The 21908-nt window shown below is 44.9% G+C and overlaps 1 protein-coding gene across 3 annotated transcripts in view; it reads left to right on the plus strand.

Moving 5' to 3' along the window:
* NRG2 (neuregulin 2) overlaps positions 1–21908 on the plus strand; it is a 178425-nt gene that overhangs the window by 96548 nt on the left and 59969 nt on the right. For all 3 annotated transcript variants that reach the window (XM_040573595.1, XM_040573593.1, XM_040573594.1), the window contains exon 2: positions 13855–14026. In XM_040573595.1, the coding sequence (XP_040429529.1) occupies positions 13855–14026 (172 nt within the window). The remainder of the gene's footprint in view (positions 1–13854; positions 14027–21908) is intronic.

Below are 21908 nucleotides of genomic sequence, written 5' to 3' on the forward strand. Positions count from 1 at the left end.
GAAAAATAGAGCAGCAAACTCTCACCTTCCTCTGGGTCCTACTACCCCATCCAACTTCTTCCTTAGTTCCTTATTTCTCTACAGCCAGTACCAGTCCCTACCAGCCATGCTCCCTTCTCTTGGCCTTTGCCTACTCTCAGGAGATTAGATCAAGTGTGGTTTTCAGTCAGGCCAGGTGGAAAGTGTTGAAACTGAGCCAGGGTCACCAACTCTTCCTCTGCCTGTGTGGCTGCAGGCTCAACACAGCACAGATATGGCCATCATGGAGCCATCATGTGGCCATCAGCCATGAGCCTGTCTGTTGAAAAAGGGTGGGTAAGGGCATCTGGGGTTGTGAAGACTGTCAGCCTTCCTCTGTATGTGCACAGGGGTCCTGTAAATGCAAATGGCAGAACCTAGTTGAGCAGGAAGGCTTTCTTCTCTTGGTCTTTCAGGCCTAATGATCAGACGGAGGAGCTGCCACTGCAGGGACAGACAGAACATGAGGGTGAAGTGCAGTCACCTTTCATGAAGTGTGAGTATAAGGGGAAGCACATCTACATCCTGCAATCTCAGGGAGAGTGTGACCAGAGAGCAACACAGTTTCAAAGCAGCACCGAAGTATTTCTGATCTGTGTGTGAGAGGAGCTCTTGGTGCACCATTCCAAACTGGCAGAAAACCAGAAAAGAAGCACCAATATTCAGGTCCTTGTCTAAGAAGATGATCCAGACTCTCTCAATTTAACAAGGATAAGACTGCCTGGAGCACATCAGTGAGATGTGAGAGGTGTTCAACATTTTCAGAAATGAAAGGAGGGTGAGACTGGGGCTTAAGAGCACTGTTCAGAGTTTTCAAGGTCGCTGATTTTGCAAAGGAAAGAAAAACAATGATGCATCTCACAGCCAAGGTGAGTTGAGATTGGAAGGGCAAAAATGAGTGATTCTGGTTATTTTATCTGTGGTTGGTAGCAGCTGGCATGGACGAGAAAACAGAAAGGAGTGGCAGTGTAAAGGACTGAAAGACAAAAAGAGTTGAGCTACATCTTTGGGAAGTGGTGGAACATCTCTTTTGCGTGTTGGGGGCCAAAATTGCCTCACTGGTCACAACTGATAATGTAGCTGGGTTCCCTATCACCTGCAAACTACTATGCCCTTGTGCTGACAGCATTTCTTTTAGGGACTGTAGGCCTTTTCCTGGAGGGGATCTCGTGTTGCCTGTTGGAGAGGTTGTGGAATCCTTGAGGTCATCCAGGTCCCAGGGTACTCTGTGGGATGCAATGTAGACATGTAATGCCAGATTGTTTATGTGTCTGGATTGTAGTGAGTTGGATGGATGCTACAGGGCTGATCCCACCGCAGGGCAGGGATGTGGTCTGCTCAACTTCTGTAGTTTTCCTCCAATCTCATTCTTGCAATCCTGTGATTTGTTATCTACCTGAACCCTGTCTTTGGGTCTTTCCAGGTTGGTTCTGTGGGTGCTGAAGATGGTAAAGGTCCATCCAGGCCTTTCCAGGAGAGTTCCTCAGCAATGCTGCACCTCTTACATGTTTATCAGAAACTCACTTGAACAGTGTATTTAGATTGTCAATTTTGTACAAGAATTTTCCCCAGCAGAGGATACCTTACTCTTTCCTTCAGGAAAAAAGAAAAATCCTTTTCTTTTCATACTGTTTCTCAGTCCCCTGAACATCGCCTTTGTGGGCTTCTAGGTGTTTGCATTCCTTGGCTGTTAAAGGAGCTATTCAAGGATAGCTTGGGGAGACGGTGAAGGGGAGTAGCAGTCAGACAGAAGAAGGGAAGGAACGGCTCTGGAGGAGTTTTGCTTAAGCTGGTGTGTCTGAGTAGAGTCTTCTCTCTTGTCTAGCTCAACTGCTTCCTTGATTTTCCCTGTCACTCTTTATGGAGATGAGAACCATCCATGGTTATAATACACAATGAATCCCACATTATGTCTTGTCTTTTCTCAGGTCTTCCTTGGATCCCAAACTCCTTCTGCTTGTTGTCACTGCTGCTTATAATTGGTGCTTGTGGTGGCATCCAGAGGTCTTGATTGCAGCATTGTTCCCCTTGTGCTATTCACAGCACAGAGTCATAACAAGAGACAGTCCCTGCCTCAAATATATTAAATGGGATCTTTGAGAGAGGAAATGGAAGCACAGAGAAGGGATGTGAATTGTCCCACTTTACGCAATATTTCTGGGATAAAACCCAGCACTATTAATAACTTCTTGCTCAACAACCATCTTTGTTCAGAACTCTGGTTTTCACCTTAAGTTGTTTGTGTTGTGCAGGATCTGTTTGCAAGTTTGGTGAAAGTTCCCACCTTGTGATCTGCAGCTCGATGTAAAGTGAGTCCAATAATTCCCTATCCATGTTGAACTCAGAAGGCTCCTTCGACTAAGGCCACCATTATGTTACCTTTTGTCTTCTGTTCACCCTTGTTTCACCACTGCACAATTTGTCTTGTTTTTGTTTGCTTGCACTCTGCAACATCTACTAGAAAATGACCTCTATCACCCCATCCTTTGCTACTTTTCTTCATGTCCTTCAGTGAGAAGCTGACAACCAGCAGAAGTTTGCTCACACTGAAGCCTCAAATTTGCTTTACCTTCATTCTTATTTATTGCCCGTGAATGTTCTATGAAATAGACTTTCTGCCGGAAATGTTTGTGGAAGCAGAAACTGTTGATTAAATTGTAACAAAGAGTCACAGGAAGCAGATTTTAAAATTGCAACTGTATGTTTGTGATAATATGAGCTCTGTCACTGCTGTCAAGGACTAGAATTGATGGAGGCCACAAAATCTCTTTATCCAACCAAAATGAGCCAAAGTTGCTTGATTTTTTTTTTAAACACAAGCCACAAACTGCTCATGAGCAATTTACAAGCCAAAAATTAGCCAGCATGGCTTTCCAGAGAATAGTTCTGAAGAATATTGCAGTAAGCAATATTCAAATATAAAAAGAGGGAAAATAAGGATAAAAAAATTAATCAGGAAGAGCTGACATCCTTGAGACTCCTGGCAGCCATAAATCAGCCTGGTTAGGGGACATTTCAGTGTAAGCCACCCATCGCTGTGCTTCAGTGGGGGTCCAGAGTTATTCAGAACAATGCTGGGAAGCCACACTCTGGACAAGACAGGAGACATGCTGTGTTAGTGTCTCCACTGGGCAGTGCCCAGAGTCCCAAATGGAATTTACAACTAGCTGCTTCCCTGCAGCCCACAGAGGAGGGTGGCCTCTTCTCTGCAGGGCTCAGTCGCTCCCCCAGCTCAGCGAGCACACGGGTGCTGCAGGCACGGACTGGAGCCAGCCCCTCTCTGCGGATCAGGTTCTTTTGTGTGAATGGTCCCGCTGACTTCAACAGAGAGGTCAATGTGTGGGAAGAGGGAAGAATTTGGCCTGACACAGGCCGTTGCTCCAGCAATGGCAGAGACCCAGGGCGTCGTGGGTACTAGGAGAGTTTTATAGTATAGGGTGGTAATTCCATCCACATTTGGTGGTATTTGGACATGCATGTATCTGTCTGCATTGGAAATGCTGTCTCAGGGATGATCTTTATTTTCTTTCTTTCTCCTGTTTTTGGATGAAAAACAGACCTGTGGTTACTGTTTGAGGTTCTTTTGGTACCAGTGCTTTAAAGCATTTCTTAAACTAATAGAAAAACTTTTAATCTTTCTAATATAGCATTACAGAGAACAAACAAGTCTTTAATGCAAGCCCCTGGGTCTCTTGTGGGGAGATCCCGATAAAAACACGGCTTTCTGTTTTGGAAATACCCTCTGGTGGATTTGTTAAAACCCTACTAGAGACAATGGTGAACTTTCAAAGTAAGCAGAGACGTGGAAAAAATATTTGTAATAAAGACAGCAAGTGGTTGGCTTTTGTCATGGAATGGTAGTGAATATGATTTTATAGGTTAAAAGTTAAAAATTTCCCCCACCCCAATGTTAGAAACTGCTAATTGAATTTAACTTGTCAGACATCAAAGTAATTGTTTTGTTTTTTGAATGCCTGTTATGTGCAGTCTTTCCACCTGGTCTTGTATGAAATGCTGGGATGTTCCCTGGCCCAGGACTTCCAGGGGAGGTTGAAATACCCAAAAAATATTGCAAGCTGGGCTGCCCCATCTGACCTTCTCTCTACCTCTGCCTGACCTCAATTAACATCACCATAATTGGTCCCAAGTTTTGCGATCTACTATACTTGCACATATTAGGCATGTTTGAAAGTACTTGTTAAAACTGACTGTAAGTCTTCGTGGTCAGGGCAGTAGGCAGATTCTCTGCTGGGATTTTGCTGATTTGGGATAGATTTGAAGGGTTTCTCTTGCAGATGGTGCTGCATGCCTTATGGTCTACCTGACCTCAGACTTCACATCTTAGTAATTTAACACTTCTGGGACCTTCATTCTCTTTTAGTACAATATACTGAGAGGGAAGGAAAAAGATGTCCAGATGTGCTGTGCTATCTAAAGCTAAGAGTGCATCCTTGGTCCTTGACTTTTACACCTAAATTTGATGGGCATGAGGCTGAGTTAGGCAGAAAGAAAGAGCAGAAGGCAATGTGAACATGCAGTTAGTTGGTAAACCTTGTGCCTCATTCAGAGGCTCAGCTACATTTATCTGTTTGTAGTGGCACTTCTTGCTGGTTTAACTGAAGGAATAGGTAGCTAGCGTTTGGGGGTGTTCTCTATCCATGGTGACTCTTGCTTTTGCAAGTTTACTTGTAATGGTCCATAATAGTATATTTTCTATCCTCTTGTCATTGGTAGAGGCCAGGTGATGCAGACAGTTTCTTTTAAAAGGGTTTCACTTTGCTTTGACTGAGGGTTGTTTTGTTCTTTTTTTTTTTTTTTTGTCTTTCCAGTGTTTTAAAGAAACACTTCCATGGTTGATAGCACCATAAAACACCAAATAGTTTTTTTTCATCCTTCTAATATTGATGACATTCCACTAATGGCCATTTTACAATAGCAAATCCACCCCTGTAACCTGAAACAGCCTTCAGCTTTGCCATGACTGTAAGGGATCTATATATGGTTTCATTTTTTTAATTTTTTTTCTTGGATCATTTTGTCTCCTGGGGTGAGGATTATACTTTCCTTTGGTGATTGAAAGATGATGGATGCCACCCAGGTCCTTACAATGGTGATAGGGCAAAGAGTTTGTGCTTATTATTCAGTGGTTGAAACAAAGAATTAATGTATTTTAAAGTTTTGGATGCTTTGGATAATTTGTTCATTGGATGGATCTTGACTGGTGGTCTATTGAGTACGGGTGGGCCATTTTTCAAGCTGATTTTGAAGATAGAGATAAAACTATATTTTATGAACTGCAGTTTCCAAGGTCATCTGGAAATTGAGCAGTTCATAAAATGTATCTTTGTTTAAAGATATATTTGATTATATAAAATATGATCCCAGAATCAATTGGGTACAAACAAGATGTTGCCTTTAGGGTTGAAAACACATTGTTAGAGGCATGAAGAGCAGAAATTGTCACTGCTGTTTCTGTGTGGCTATTGTTTTTGGTTTTAATAGGAACAGAATGAATGACATTTTTCCATCAGACCACTTATGCTCAACTATACCTCCAGGACAACTTCCTGGCCAAAAATATTCAAAACAAACAAACACAATAGCAATTCTACTCCAATTACGTTGTTTGCAAACCAGCTAGTGTTCATAGAGTACTAGGCTTGGCAAATCCAACCACTTCAGCCCAGGATTTTAGTATTGGATATTTGTACGTGCATTCTTTGTAGCTGTTGTGCTATTCAGGTAAGCATTTGAGTGGCCATGTGCATCTGTACCTCCATCACTTCTGACCACTCCATGGTATAAGCATACCCTAACTGTCTGAACAATTTGGGTGAAAAGCCTGTGTATTGGGAATACACCCTTGCCCAGTGGCCAAATGCTGATTGATTTCAATGGAGTTGAGATTTCAGCTTAGGGCTTTGGGCCAAATCATATAGCAGTTTAAAAACTTTCACTTGGAAGAAGAATAACTAAATACTAAATGTGGGAAAGAGAAATGTGGAGGAAGAGGAATTTATCAGTTGCTTGCTTATGTAAGTGGAACCAGAATTTGTAAGAGGAAAGTGAAATTGCTGGCTTAGTGGCACATTTTCCTGTGGTTTGAGCTGCAAGAGGTATCCTATAGAGAATGAACCTAAGTCAGCAAACCCTCTTGCAACTTTCCAGTCAATTTTCTTTGGCTGATAAAAATGGTCATGGAAATACTGATTGTTGTAACTCAAAGTTTGAAAAATATGTAGTGCTACAGATTGGCATTGTAGTCAGTTTTCCCTGAGACAAAGAGCACTAGAGAAACCTAGTTAAGGGAAAAAACTTATATGGGAGGGATGCAATGGGACATGCAGGGAGCAATAATGTTCTGGCTCCAGCAAGGTTTCCAAGCTTCATTCCAACACCAGCTCTGCAGAGCTCAGTCATTTCAGCATGTTCTCATTTCCAGTTATTTGAGTCCTCTCCAGGACTCTTCCCAGGAATGCAAAGGTATGTCTCAGACTGCTGTTGGCATGTATCTGTGGGAAGGGCACAGCAGCATAGTGCATGTTAGGAACAGAGTATGTCTCTTGGGTCCTTGGAGAGCTTTCAGTTATTAACCTCAGCTGAAGGCTCTATCTTTGCAGTTACTGCACAGATAGACTCATGGACAGTGAAGGCAAGGTGGCCAGCAAACTGGGCCACATCAATGTTTGCCACAGTGGAGTCCCAACTGTCACAGATCATGTAAAAGAGAAACATGCCATTTTGGTTTCCATGGTGCATACCGCTGCCCAGGACTGCAGAAGTGTAAGTGAGCTGCTGCAGCAGGCAAAGACACTCACATTAACAGCTGTGAGAAGCTCTGACCATCCTTTTTGCATAAACTGGAAACATAACTTGCATAAAGCAAAAGACATATGATGGACACTATTATATTTTATATTCCCAGTTTGGAGCCTGTAACTACCCACTGGTAGGTTGCAGCAGAGAGTGGGATGAGGCGATGTGTCAGTTACACACGGAGGTTCTCTGTACAGGCTCTAGACTCTTAGGTGACTTGTGGAGGTTGTATCTGCCAGGGTTTTTTGCTACCTCCCATATTTTTGATAGGGTTTTGCGTTGGGGGATGGGGGGGTGTAGCTAGGTGATCTTTAAGGTCCCTTCCAACCCAAACCATTCTATGATTCTATGATTTATTTAAATAACGGCCCTGTTACTTTCAGTGGCACTGGAGGGTCATAGACTCAGAGCAGTTCTTCTGACTTTGCCGTCACAGAACAACAAGGAATAAAACTCTATTCAGATTCCCAGCTACAGAAGCCACAGCCTGTTTAGATGCACAGCCGTAGCTGCATTAAGCAAGGGTTTTTGTTTGTTTGTTTTTTGTTTGTTTGTTTCTGTCTTTCCCAAGTGGACTTCATGTTCTGGCTGGAGGGAGCTTTCTTCAGAATGAGTCCCTGTTTGACAAGTAGTGTTTGCAGTGAGTATTGGAACAGTCAAAGAGTCAAGGTGGGAAGGAGCTGCTGCTACTGAAATTCTTTTTTTTTTTTTTCTTTTTTTCTCCTTTTCAGGTTTAGGCCAAAGCAGAAACAGGCTGAAGGAGCATCACCTCTGATAAACATAGCAGAGACAGCAACATGACAGAAGCAGTAGGGCTGCCTTAGTAAGAAAGTAAGATATATTCGCCCAATGTATTAGCCCAGTGCAGATTGTGCACCAAACACAATTCTAGTCTTCAGACCTGTGTGGTGAAACATTGTGCCGGGGCACACCTTGTAATAGAGATAATAGAAACAGAAAACTTTCTTTTGGTAAGAAATGCCATCTTTGCAAAAGTTTCTGTATTTGAATTTGGAGCAAGTCTAGGCTGCAAAACATTTCCATGGGAAGATGAATACTAAAATTTTCCATCTGGGAGAGCATTGGAACTCTCCCATATAAGGTGCCCTACATTAAAGGGAAGGCCTATGGGAAAAGTGGGACTTAGAACGACAAAGTAGTGGGGGATCTCCAAAAGGACCTCAGAGAACAACCTCTGAGACAGAGCCTGGACTTGTGTCATGCCTGCAGATCTTGTAACTCAATGGCAAGGAACATTGAAACCTATAGGACTGTGCCTACATAGGCTCTCTTGGTGTCAAGATTTCCCTGTTGAGAACTGTGAGTATTGAGACTCCTGGAGAAATTAATGGACCTGCAGCTTCTACACCCCAGCACAGTAGACCAGAAGCTAGATGCCCTGGCACTTGCGTCAAAGGGCTATCCTGGGGCCAGCATCTTGTGGGAAACGTCCCATTTCCAACACAAACCTTAGGAGACTGCAGTTCCTAGGGACAAAACTGTTGGCTTGGGAAGGGTCTCAGTTCTGCATGTCACTGTGCAGCTCACCTGTGCAGCTTCCCTCTGCTTCTGGCAGAGGAGGGGTGTCCTCACCTGAGGATTACAGTCAGGGGCAGTGTTGGCAAGAGTGTGCTTTCAGCACACTCTGAAGTTAGAGCCATTGCTCTAATGTAGGCATGTCAAGGCATCACCTGTGAGTTTGTAGGTCCTAACTCTCTTTGCATCTCCCCTTATTCCTGTGAGAAAGCACTTTTAGCCTCTCATTGTTGTGACCATGGGAATTCAAGCTAATTTACCTTCTTCCTCGGCTGCTGAGAGAGACACAGAAGGAGCCTGTCCTCCCCGATTCAGCTACCAAAACATTTTACCACCTCCTGTGTGCCTGGCAGCGCAGGGGAGCCTCCAGTAGCTGCCACTACATGGAAGAGGACAGGAAAATAAGTCATGTCTACTCATGATGTCTATTGCCTGGAGACCCCAGATGTATTTGTAGGTTGTCTGTTTTTTAGGATCTCTCATAGTGAACAAGACACAACTCTTGAAGTAGTGGTTGTGGCTAGCATTGTTGGCTCTTAAAGAGTTCACTGAGCACCTTTCCCAGGGGTACTTACGTCTGCTTTATGCTGCTGAAGGGTTGTTTATATAGACATTTTGTGGGTGGGATGTGGTTTTGTTGCTGTTTCATTGTTGGACTCTGTTTGGGCACTCTGCCCATTTATGGTTAATTATATTTTGACTTCTGGCTCTAAGGTGCTTTTAGGCATCCTCAGAAGTAAAAGAGGTGCTGTTATCATCAAAGTATTTCAATGTAATATCAAATTTAATCAGAAGTGAATTAATTAAAGCAGGGCATACATATAAGCCCTTGTAAGGTGGATGTTCAAGCAGCTCATATGGTGCAATTTTGGGATCACTTTTTAGACATTTGTAACCTTCTCTCCATAAGATGGTGGTAACTTAGCAATAGGCTCCAGGACTGCTGTCAGCAGGCAAACCTCTCCTGCAAAGGCCTCTTTGTAGAACATGACTCTTGAAACTGACTAAGGAATTGTGTGCATTTGTTGATCTGGGTCCTGGCACCTTTTAGGGTTACTTTAGTGCTTGCAGCCTACACAAGTAGCATAGGCTGAGATCTAATGGTTACTTGGGTTTAATCTGACTTTGGAGTGAGAAAAACCCAAAGAAAATATATATTTATTGTTTGTCCCAGCTCTATCATGGTTAAACCTTCCTTTCTGCAGCACGCTATATCCTTGACATGGTCATGTGTTAATCAAATTTCCTGGGGTGCAGCTGCTTCTTCTGTCCAACACCTTGGGCTTTGTGAGGCTGGTGGGTCTTCACCTCCACAGAGAGAAGACCTGAATTTGGATAGAGGAGTGCTTGGCTGGATTACAAGGTGACCAGAGGTAGGGGTCCTAAATGTTTACCCGAAGCTACCTATAGCTACAGTTGAACAAGTACAGACACAAACCCTCTCCTCATTTTCATGAACCCAGTGGTGGTGGTGACTGTGTGATATGTGTTGCTCACCTAGGTGTGGAGGAGACTATGAACTAGCAAAACATAAGATTCAATAAGATTCAATAAGATTCATTTCAATAAGATTCAGATGATGAGGTGCTGAAAAGACAACTTCGGGTCTCCAGCGCCACATGGATGAAGTGATTTGGGTGGGCCTGGTTTAGTGTTTTGAGTCTGCCAAAATTTGTAGTGCCTGCATCAGAGCAGCATTAACCTGTGAAGAGGAGGCTGGGAAGCAGGCAGCTGGTGGAAAAGTAGGGAAATTGGACTTGGACCTCCCTTGGTATACTGCTGAGACTGTTTGCCAGGTATGGCATGTTGTCTTGACTTGTTTTTTCTGGCGTATTTGAAAAGGTAAAATGAACCAACATGTGCACAACACTAAGAAAACGGGACACTTAAAATCCTCACATTTGTTTGAACCTAGCTTACAACTTTCTGAGCTTCAACTTTGTGATTTGTTTGGGGCAGAGATAGGAAATGGGTAGATGGTAAAGCTGGAAATGAACCAAGATTTAAAACATTCTTTGACATATTCCAGTATTAGCTAAGTGTGCTGCTTTAGTCTCTCAGGCTACTTTAGTTTACCGGTAGAGAAGTTTGAAAGGTGATTCATTCATAGTTTACAAGTACCTAAAAAGGGAAGAGGTTTCTGGTTGTTAGATGGGATTCAAATTTACCAGAGAAAGGCAGAAAGATCTGTTGGCTGCAAGCCAAAGTTAAAGAAATTCAGTTTAGGAAGAAGGGCTGCAGTTTAAACAATAAGAACAAAAAGCAGTGGAAAGTCTTTGGCTGGCATGCAGCAGGCTTATCATCAGTTAATGGCCTTACATGAGGATTTCTGTGTTTTTCTACAAGATGCAGGAATTATGAAGAGAGCATTTCCAGATCAGAGCAGCCCTTATAGGAGACAAGGTCTGGGCTTCCACACTGGCTGCGCTGCTTCCCATTCAGACAGAGCAGCCTGTGCATGGTTCTGGGTGCTGCATCTGCATGCTCTCTGCCTGCTCTTCCCAAGCACAAGCCACACTGGTGCACTAAGGCACACAGATGTGCTGGACATCGGTGAACTCAGCGCTGTGTCTATGTGCATAGTACTGTTCCCAGACACAGTCCAAACTATTTTCCCTTTAACTGACCTGTCTGATTTAACAGGCAAATTACAGTCTGCAAATTGTGACTTGTGAGCTGAATGCACAGTCCCTTTCTCTCCTGTAGTAAGGCAGCCAAAAACATGCAGTCTGGGCCAGAAACATGTTCTCCCTTTTTCTGGGCCAGACTCTGCTAGAGGAGTGTGAGGCAGGCAGAGCCCCTGTCTTGTGTGACGTGGACTCCATCTCTTTACCTGCCTGTTGGGGAATGTCAAGCACGTTATCATTGGTGGGCAGTAGCACAAGGGGCAAGAGACTCCTATGTCGGTTTGGCTGAGATGTATTTCACGTTGGAGAGGAGGAACTGGGGAATAGAGATCTTGGAAGATTTCATGCTCATCCTTGTCCATGTTGTTCATGATCTCTGGGTTTCTGGGCTTTGCACTGCTACTGTCAGCATTTTCTGTAGATAGGGTTGGGATCAGCATATCTTTCTCCCAGGCCATGCTGCCTGCTTCATAATGCTGCAGACATCCAGCCTGGAACTAATATGAAGCACATGCACCACTGCCAAGGTCAGGACCTTGCCAGTATTTAAGGCATATGTATAATGTTGGCATGGTACACAGTGACCTCAGCATACAATAGCAGCCAACTGACACACACATTCAGACAGAATAAATATTTGACAATCTATTTCTCTATTCCCCAAAATGACCCCTATGAAAACAAGGTCCTGTTTACCTTTCTGACTCGCTGTGCAGAGTGTTCTGAGAAGAGACAAGCTCTCTTCCCCATTCATTGCTTTCCTGCTCTTTTGGATGACCCATTTCCAGGCAAGGACCAGGGATATTGGCTTTGCAAAACCCAGGGCACCATGGAGTTTCACAGAACTTCTGAAATTTGGGGAAAGTTGAGATCACTTTTATTCAGAAGTCTCTTTCTCTGTACCAAAGCACAGTGACCTGGGAGGCAGTGCAAGACTTGTGTTCAGCCTAAAGGAAATGCCCATAGCTGTCCAAACTGTTTTTATTACTGTTTCTGCTGCATTAACACATGCAGCCCTCCCCATCCTGTTGCCTGTGGCACAGATTTCTAGGGAGCCTGCAGCAGGCTTGGGTGTGCAGAAATAACAGGAGGGAAAAGTATTCAGTGCAGTTTATTCCTTTTCCCTTGGTGTGCTAAACATGCTTCCTTTGCACTCCTGATTCTAAAGACTGCTTATGTGCCTTCGAGCCAGAGTAGCTGAGCTGTGCTATTCAGAGCCAGCTGAAAGTCTGGTGTGCCTGGGACCAGACCTGCTGCTATGCCCACTCATAACAGACACCTCTCCTCTCACAGTTGCAGACGTCTCTTGTGGTTGTCTTTCACTCATGGTTAGCTTGGCCCAGACAATTCTTGTTAGTCTGATCTGTTCTGTTTCTGTAAAAGCTTGTATCTTTTTGATTAAGGACAATTTAGTTTCCAATGGCCTCACATATAAAACAAAGGAATAAAAGAGTCCTCAGAGCTTCCTGCCAAGTGAACATATGCCTGATGATTGCAGTGCTTTTTATTTCTTTCGTATAAGATCACCTTCAGTGAAAACAGTCTTTAAATAAAACCAATCTATGATAATTTAGCTTGGCAAGGAGAGTGAAAGAAGAATACATACAAATCACAAAATAGTGATTTGTCTAATGAAACCCATCCAATCCCTCCTCCTTTTATTTCTGCCCCTTATCACAAGATCAGAATGCACTAGGCAGTTAAAAGAAAGCTCGTGGATGTAAGTCAGAGGAAATACTTTATCTCTTAACATCTTAGACAAGTGGAAACCATTGTTACCAATATTCTTAAGGCAAAACTAGGAACTTGTTATTTTCTTTTTTAAGGTTAGATCTGAAAATGAAAAGGGGAGCTGGAGGAGTGCAGAGGTGAAAGAAAAATTGCAAGCCTGCTAACCCTTGCATGTCAGGTGTAATATAAAGCCTGGCAGAGATTGATAAGAAGCGTCTGTCTCTCTTCTGCCTGGTGTTCCAGGTGCATGGCAAAATCCCCTCTCTGAGACACTCAGAAAAGCTCACATGCAGAGCCCAGCTTCAAGTTGGCCAGCGTGACATTACAGGTCCTAAGATACTTTTAAACAGCTTTATTCTTTCACCATTCTAACTGTGATCTGAAGAATTGCTGTCACTCCTTTCTCATCCTTTACACGTGTAGGCTTTCATTTTAGCCCCTCTCAGTGGCTGTTGCTTTGCTGGTGATGCTGTCATGCTAAAGATTGTCCATTTTAGCAGCTGTCCCTCCCTGGGGGTGGTTCAGATGTTGGACCACACAAACAGGAGTGGGAACATCTGTTGTGCACAAGCAGGAGGAAAGAGGCATGGGTCCCTGTGGCCCACCTCTGTTGTTTCTGCAATGAAATGCTCCAGGTGGGGTTGGTGGACCTGTAGGATTGGCAGCATGTCTGATGCAGTGGCAGAGATCATGGAGGTGTTGGTAATCATTAACAGCAAGGGCAGGATGCAGAGGAAAACAGTCTCCAAAGAGACTGAGCTTCTGCATCCTGCCTCTGGCCTGGCAGGACAGCAAAGCAAGCCCCTGCTCTAGAAGGAGATGCATGGAACCACTCTGAGTAAGGGCAGCCATAGAGCCATCAGATCTGGCCATGTGGTGCTGAGAAAAGAGGGAGCCGACCTGGGGGTGCCTCCGTCACCAGTCAGTTGTTTCTGACTCAGTGCTGCCTCCCTGCTGGGTGCTAGTGGAATCTGGGGTGTGGAGCTGGCATGCATGCCCCCACCCCTCATTATGCAGCAGTGGGGATAGCACACATGTTTCAGACGGGGACTTGGTGGGTTCTCATCATGTGTGTGCAACGTCTGAAAGAGGCAGGTTTCACATTGTCTGGTTTCTCTTTTTGTAGCTGTCCCTCCCAAACTGAAGAAACTGAAAAGTCCAAACGTTCATGTTGGTGAAAAGATCTCACTGAAATGTGAGGCGACTGCTGGCAACCCTCAGCCATCCTACAAATGGTTTAAAGATGGCAAAGAGCTGAAGAAGAGCAAAGACATCCGGATCAAATATGGGAATGGGAAGTAAGTATGCTACGGGGCTGCTCTGCCTCTGCTAACAAACACTGAGAGTCTGGGTCTTGGTGAGCGCCCTTGCAAAATTCCTAACTTGCTACAAGTGGTGCCGACCTCTCCAGAGATGCTTCCTCAGAGTCACAGGACCATGTACAGGCTGTTTGCTATGCCTGGGAGTGTGAGAAAGGTTCAGATGCCGTCTCTCAAGCACTGCTAGTCCCATTTTCCTCCACAATGAGCAGAGAGAGAGGAATGAGGCACACACAGAAGAGAGACATAATTTTTAGATGGGGCTCTCTTTGGGGAACTTTGTCATTAGATGTCTGAGATGGGCATCCACTGACCTGAGATTACTCCTTCCCTGCTGACTGTAGGCTGGTTGTGGGCAGCTCAGGTCACCTGGGGTGGAACCTGCTTTGCGAATGCAGAAGCTACTCAGAACTCAGCTTTTGCCCCACAAGCCTACATAGGGCCTGCAAACGTGGGAGGAATCGCTCTCTTCTCTCCTCAATTTAGGTGGACTAAAAAGCATCTCAGTCACAAAGATGCAAGGACACCCTGTGATACTCAGCCTGACTAGGGCCTGCAGCCACCTGCCAAGGTGATGCCTGTTGGCTGGCACATAAGAGCTTGCATCACTGCATCCAGGGCAAGTCCCATCTGCCCCAAACTTCCCACACAGCAAAGCTTTTGGGCAGTGCTCTTGGTGTGTGTCATCCAATGGCCATGGGCCATGGCACCTCATTCAGGCAATGCCAAAACACTGGGTGAAACAGGCCCCAGTGAGCGAGCTAAGTTCAGATCTGTTGGTTGAAACTGTATTTAAGAACGCATAGCTTAGCTGTAGCCTTCCTGATGGAGGACGCAGGAGTGCTCTTCCATCCATACATGCCTTGGGTAGTGCCTTCTACAGAGGTATCTTCAAGGCTTTTTGGAACTGTTCCATCCCATTCCTGCAAGGGTAGATAAGCACCTCTCCTGCTGCCCTTCCTGCCGTGAACAAACCAGAGTGGTGCATGGCACAGCTGGGAACACAAGCCCAATGCCTGGGGGCAGAGGTAGCAGAGTCAGGTGGCCAGACATGGCAGGGCTGTGCAATTCGATGGACTGCCAGGATAGAAAATGGCTGAGAAAGCTGGTTGTATCAGTAAACTGGAGCTTATTCATGGAAGTCCCACAGCAAGGCCCCATTGCAGGCCATAACTGGAAGTGGCCACTCACCTTAGATGTCAAGCAAATGAAAGTATTCAATGTGCATCATTTTTCTTGAGGGTTTCTTCTTGGATAATGCTGCAAAATCAAACAGGTAGCCAAGGAAGGGGAAACAGCTGCAGAGGTCTGACCAGGGACAGGAACCAGTGCAGAAGGGCTCTCACTGGAAATTCATTTAAATTGATCCATGTTGATATCTTTTCAGGGCCAAATATTTATACATGATATATCCTAAAATTATCCTGTAAATGTGACTATGCTTACATTCATATATCCTGACTTAGCCAGCAACAAAGTCGGCTTGCAACTGTCTAATCCCTTGGAAATCTTAAAACTAATTCTTTGCCAGCATATGTTATGTCTTAGTATATGAAAAATAGTTCATCTCTTTTCATATGGAATTGATAGAGTATCCATTTTAAAAATTAGAAGCCACTAAAAGTCAGTTAGAAACTCTTCTTTAATTGCTCAAATGGGTCATTGTCAGTTGCTCTAATTTAATTTCAATCCTGTTGGTTAATTTTAAAGTCACGCTCAAAATGGTTGGCCTCTGTCAGAATAACTGCAGGATTCATGGACATTTTGACACAAGGCAGAAGAGTGGTCAGTGGAAAGCTTAGGCCAGAAACATCAGCAGAACCAAGATGACTGGTGGATGTGGTCTGCTCAGGAAGAGCTGTCTCTGCTCAGCTGCTGTCACTGTTTCAATGGCCCTTATCAGCCTTATGGCCCGAGTCTTGCCGTTCCCTGTTTGCCGATGGGTGTCTGGAAGTGGAATGACCAGAAGGAAGGTCTGTACCTCACAGTTCCACCTCGGTGGATGCCACATCCCTGTGGGTGGGCAGCTTGTGGGTCCTGAGTTCATTTATGCTGATTTCTCAGGCTGCTGAGGAGCTGTTCCCCAGAGCCAGAGAGGGTTTGTCCCAGCCCAGACACCCAGCAGACCTCACTGCAGAGGGATCTGGCAATGGGAGGGATCTGCAGTTCCTCTGCAGCATTTCCGTGCTGTTCTCCCAGAGATCACTGTCCTTTCATGCCTCCCATGCACTTGTGTCCAGTGTAAAGCTGTGACAGGATGGCATCCCACCCACTGTGGCACAGGGGCACACAATCCCTGGGTCAGGGGTATGAACATATGGAAGAAGGTTGATACTCTTTCTTCAAAACACTGCTGTCAAGTCAAAACTTCACATTTACTAGTTTCCATGGCAACATGTTGGCTCACAGCCTACCAGTGACAAGCCAAAAACATGTGCGTGTTAGAAGTGCTTCCTGCTGGCAAAATAAGCTAAAGGATAGACATTTTAAAGAAAGCTGAGCACCTGCCTCCTCCAATATCTGAGGCTCCCTCAGCAGCAAAGCTATGAGTCCCAAAGCGTCTGTGCTCATCTGCCACCCAGTATTGTTTACATCATGGACTGGTAGACCAGACAACACAGAGCCTGGAATCTAGTAGTATTGAGCTGAGACGGCTCAGAGAAGATAACTCCTTGCCCCTTATTGAGCAGACAACAGTGCAAGAACACTTCTCCAAGTAGTTCTGGGAGGATAACCAGTGTGTACCCAGTCTGCCACGTTCAGCTTTCAGGCTGTTCTTTCCATGGCATTTGCTAGGTCTCAGTACTTGAAAATTGAGGGCAAAGTGATCACTGGCATTGGACCTGCTTCCTTCTGGACTTGGCTGCAGGCAAAAAAGTACGTTAAAAATTGCTCTGTGCTGATGCAGGTTGAACAAGGGAGTCCTTATGACTCTGTGTGTCATCATTAAGTAGCTAATGGGGATGAGTAGCAGAGGGAACCAAAACTGGGCATGGGAGATGAATGCATGTCATTAATTCCAGCCTGTTAGCAGAAGTATCCTAAACTGTAAAGCTGAGAAAGGAAGGCTTAGTAGATGATGATTAATTCAAGAAAAATGGGATTTACATGTGGCTCCAATTAGAGATAACATTGGTCTCAAGATAATCGTTTGCTTTTTCTTACAGTTAAGAGTAGAGTGTGGTTTGAAAGGACTAAAACTGAAATTGAACACTGGGGAGGGACTTCCACAGGGAAAGCACAAAAGGCAAAAATCTTCAGACCATGCAGCTCCTGCCCGGGTGCACATCATCATTTATTTAAGAGTTTGATCCAAAGATCTAACAGAGTTGTTTGCTGCAGCTAGGCGAAACGATCCCTGCCAGGTGATGGAGGTGTTGTTCATACTGTGTCCCTTGGTCACATGAGTCCTCTGCAGAGCTGGGCACAGCTTTGGGTCTGACTCTATCTGTAGCTCTGTGGTCCTTAGACAACATGCAGAGGTTTAGGATGGGAAACAAGAAGAACATAACTACCCTACATCACTACTCTTAACTGCTTTGTCCTTGACTTTCCTCCCTGCAGAATAGATATTGCCCTGTGTGTTTAAACAGCCTTAGCTAGAAAGATAAACTGAAGCCCTCTTTTGCTCAGATATGATCAAGCTTTTATCTGATCCCACTGGCCTTCTTAGAGTTAGAGAATAAGAGGAATATATGTTATCAGGAGGAGAGGAGCAGGTAACCATGTCAGCTCTTCAGCTTTTCCAATCATCTTTCCTCTTGTTTTTTAAACTTACCGGCAAAATTTCTGGTGCCATCAGGCAAAGGAGTATTTTATTTTATTTTTTTTCCAATGGATATTTGCTGGAGGGAGGAGAACAATTCTGATTCCTTCTTTTTGAACTGTGTGTTCCATCTGTAATTAGCAACAGGCTGGGGCAAGCCTGGCTTGCATGGAGAGGAAACTTCTCTTTAAGGTGGAAGAAAAAAACACAGTTGATGGAATCTAGAGAATTTACCCAGAAAGAATTGCATACTACAGTGAAAGTAAAGCATAGTGACTGGTCCACCCCTTCTAATCTGCCAGAAAGATACCGTTTACTGCTGAGTGCACCTGATATGGTTCAAGGCCACTGGGTCCCAAGAAGTTAAGGTTGAGGTTTGACTTTCTAACTGTCCTGGCAAATGATCGAATGACAACTGTGGAGAAAGCGAAGGTAGTTTCTGTTTGCTGAGGTGCAGGGAATCTACCCCACTTCAGGCTCACTCAGGGCTCTGAGACATGCAGATTGTCCACTGAAGGTGGGTGGGGTGTCCAAGAGCCTGGTAGTCTGCTCTCTGTGGCTGTCCTTACAGCCTCTTCTCTTTGTGTGCTCTCTTACCAAGGGAGATTGCAGGGCTGATGAAGTAGGCGTATCGTTAGACTGGAGAAGGTTGGCAGTTCAGTTTGGGACAGGCTGACCATATGACATCCCTTGGGAGTAGTGTCCTACTTTCAGTATCACCAGGAATCCCTATTGTTAGCCCGTAAGTGGAGCCAAGGGATACCCTCCTCTCCTGTTTCTGTACAGTAGTCCCTCAGGCAAAGCTAGCTGGGGCAGATTCATTGCCGGGGTCTTCCTTGTATAGTTCCCTGCAGTAGATTATTCCCCACCCACAATGAATGGGGCTGTGGTCTTCCCTGTACAGCTCACTGCTCTGGAATGAAGGCAAAAAATAATAGTAATGCCAAAGCAGCAGGGGAAAGAGAGTGCCAATAAAGATAAATGATTTCCTAATTAAGCCTGGAGACAAGGAGGGGCAAAGAGAACTGTTGAAGCCTTGTGGGAGCCAGAGTGAACCCAAGCAGGCTATACCACCACTCTGGCAGGGGTCTTCAGGCTGACATTTTTAAACAAAGGAAAAAGCTCACTTGACAATGGATCTTGCAAGAGCAATTCCAGATGCCTTGAAGCTAAGACTCTTCTCAAGCACCGGTGTTGTTACAGTCACCAGGGAAGCTTCTGTCTTGCTAACTCTCACGATGTCGTTATAAGTCTCCGATATTTGGGATTTGGTTTAGCTGCTGAAGGCAGTTTATTGGAGGGGGGTTTGAAAAAGAGCATCTCCTTTGTTTGACTGTTTGTTGTTTTAAAGGAGATGATGATGGACATCATTTTGGCCAATGCACCTGGGACTGAACCAGGGAACTTGAGAACTGAAAGGAGAAGTGGTTGGGTCTTGAGCGAGAACAATCCACAAAGCCTGCAAGCTGGGGCTCCTTAGAGATTCAGGGAATGGTTATTTGATCAACAACAATTGACTTATAAGGGCTACCAAGTTATAGCCAGATGCTAGGCTGCTTCAACTGATGGTGTGTGCAAACTTAGCTATGGAAGAAGGTTTATATGCCTGAAGTTTTGTCTATTTTTTCTAATTATATTGTCTGTTTATATATATATATATATATATATATATATATCTCCTTTCCTTATAGATCTTACCCACTGCAGCTGCAAAATGTCACAACTTATGCTGAAGCACCTTCTTTGAGACATGAATTGAAATCCCATTCATTCAGTTTAATGCTTTACCTGGCACTTGGGGGAGGAGGACTGGGGTGCTGGCTGAAGCTGTAGGCAGTTCATCTGGGATAGCACGTTTTATACCCACAGTAATGAGTTTCCCCGGTCCCCATTATACTTCATGGATCAGGCACTGGCAAGTATCCGTGACACACATCATCTGCAGAAAAGAGACTTAGGAAGAAATGAATGACATCCCCAAAACTCCAAACTCGGAAAGGAGCCTCAAGACTGTAACTGAATCTCTTGCACAACACCATGTAATATCATGGTGATGCATTTTGCAGAGGTTTTGGAGGGGTGACACCATCCACCTGAAGGTGTCATCCCATGCTGCTTTTCCATGACCTTATGTCTCTGTTCCTGATAGACATGCTTTTCCCTGATCTGAATATTTGCAGCCTGGCTTTGTATGTCTGCATTCCTGTACTCTGCACGTCTCCAACAAACACTGTGGCTTTTAGTATGGCATTTCCCTCTCTACCTCCCCTGATTCTTCAAAACTATTTGGTTTTGCTCTACAAGCTCTCTCTGGCCTTCCTTTTCTGTCTGGCAGTCCCTGAAGTTTTGGTCCTACCTCTGAATTGCCCGTCCTATCAGTCTCCATCTAATATGTGATACACTTCTAAACAAGGAGCAATATGCCTTCTTCCCAGCAGCACCAACCTTTTCTTCTCCTCCCAGCTTACAGAATTAGATGTGGTTTCATTGCTGAGATAGTGAGGCCTCTGCATATTGTCCTAACTGCATACCTGCCTGGGGTTTCTTGTCCCTCTGTGTAGGTTATTTGCTCTTTGGAACAGGGAGATATCTGTTCTGCATTTGGTAGTGTGAAGTCCCTGGTTCTTGTGTATGTGAGATAAACAGGAAAAGAACCTGCTCTGATCTGGCCTCATTATATTGCTCCAGGATCTACATTCTCCCAAATGAATTCAAATCTTGGCATTGGGGTTTGAGGGAAATTCTAAATATTCTTGGGATGGATCAATTGCCTTGAATTCCAGGACAAGAAATACAAGGGAACCCACTCTGACATCAGGTCCATGCCTCAGCTGTAGCCCAAAACTCAGCTTTTATGTGTGTGTTGATTTCACGCTCTGGTAGCTGTCACAGACTTGCCAGCACAAGAGCAGCAACACATCAACAGAGCAGCTACAAAGTCCACTCTGGGAATGGGTGTGTGGTTGGATTACGCTGCCTCTGCTGCCCTACACCTTTTCTTGTTGCCTGGACATCAATGGCAATTCAGAGATGCAGCCCAGGGCTGAATTTGAGGATGGTTGCACAAGTGACCCTGCTCTTTGGAGCGTACTTATTGATCTTTTCCCCTTTTGTTGACAATGCATGACCCAGAAGGGACTCCAGCTCTTGCTCTCAGACCAGTGTCAGTGTCAGCTCTGCAGACTGAGGACTGGTCGAGTCTTTCTTTTAAAATCAGCTTGTCCCAAGCCTGAGAACAGAGAGAGAACAGCACTGCTGAGCAGAGAAGGGGCAAATCTGCTTTTCAGGTTAGAACAGCACTTTAATGTGGGGGGACAGGGGTAGGAGAGAACAGGTAAAGGGGGTCTGGGGGTGGTCGGTTCTATCCTGGGCACCCACAAGGACATTAACTGTCTCCCATGCCTGCTATTCCCACAGTCCCAGCAGGTCAAACACTGAGTGGGGCAGGTGATGGTGTGAGGGGAGGAGGAAGGAGGACTTTGCCCATGGCAGAAGGGATGGTAGCTGAGTTGAAAAGTCTGAAGCTTCCTTTTATTACCCCTCTTATTTGATTGAGGGTTGTTTTCTTCCCCACTTTCCCATTTGCTGTTCTTAAAGCTGATCCTGAGCTAGCCAGGTCATGCCCTAGAGTTAACAGCAGCCAACACGGTAGCTGTTTATTGTTCTCAAGCACTCCATGGCACAGCTGGCTTGCCCAGCTCTGTTGTGCTGCTCTGTAACTGAAGGCAGGGAAGAGATTGGGGTGGTTTCCATCTGGCTGTGCAGGGAAGAGGATGCTCCTGGCTGCCATTTCTGCCCTAACAGAGGTGCTTTGCCAAGGCCATCCCCATTCTGCTTCACATTCCAATGATCTTCTACCTGACTTTATCTCACTGCTTCTTGGGGAAGATGAATGTGTTCTCTAAAGTGGGGACACTGAGAGACCCTGCTCCAGCCACCGGATATTTGGTGGTCGCTGGATAATGCTTCTCGACTGTAAGAGGAAGAATTGGATATTCTGAATCTTCTTGCCAGTCATAAACCTACTCTCTCAGGGCAAATTCACCACCGTGCTGAATGCCAGGACAAGGCACCAATTAAATCTTTGTTGGGTAA

Source organism: Cygnus olor, chromosome 14 (assembly GCF_009769625.2).
Source record: "Cygnus olor isolate bCygOlo1 chromosome 14, bCygOlo1.pri.v2, whole genome shotgun sequence".
In the NCBI taxonomy this organism is placed as follows: domain Eukaryota; kingdom Metazoa; phylum Chordata; class Aves; order Anseriformes; family Anatidae; genus Cygnus; species Cygnus olor.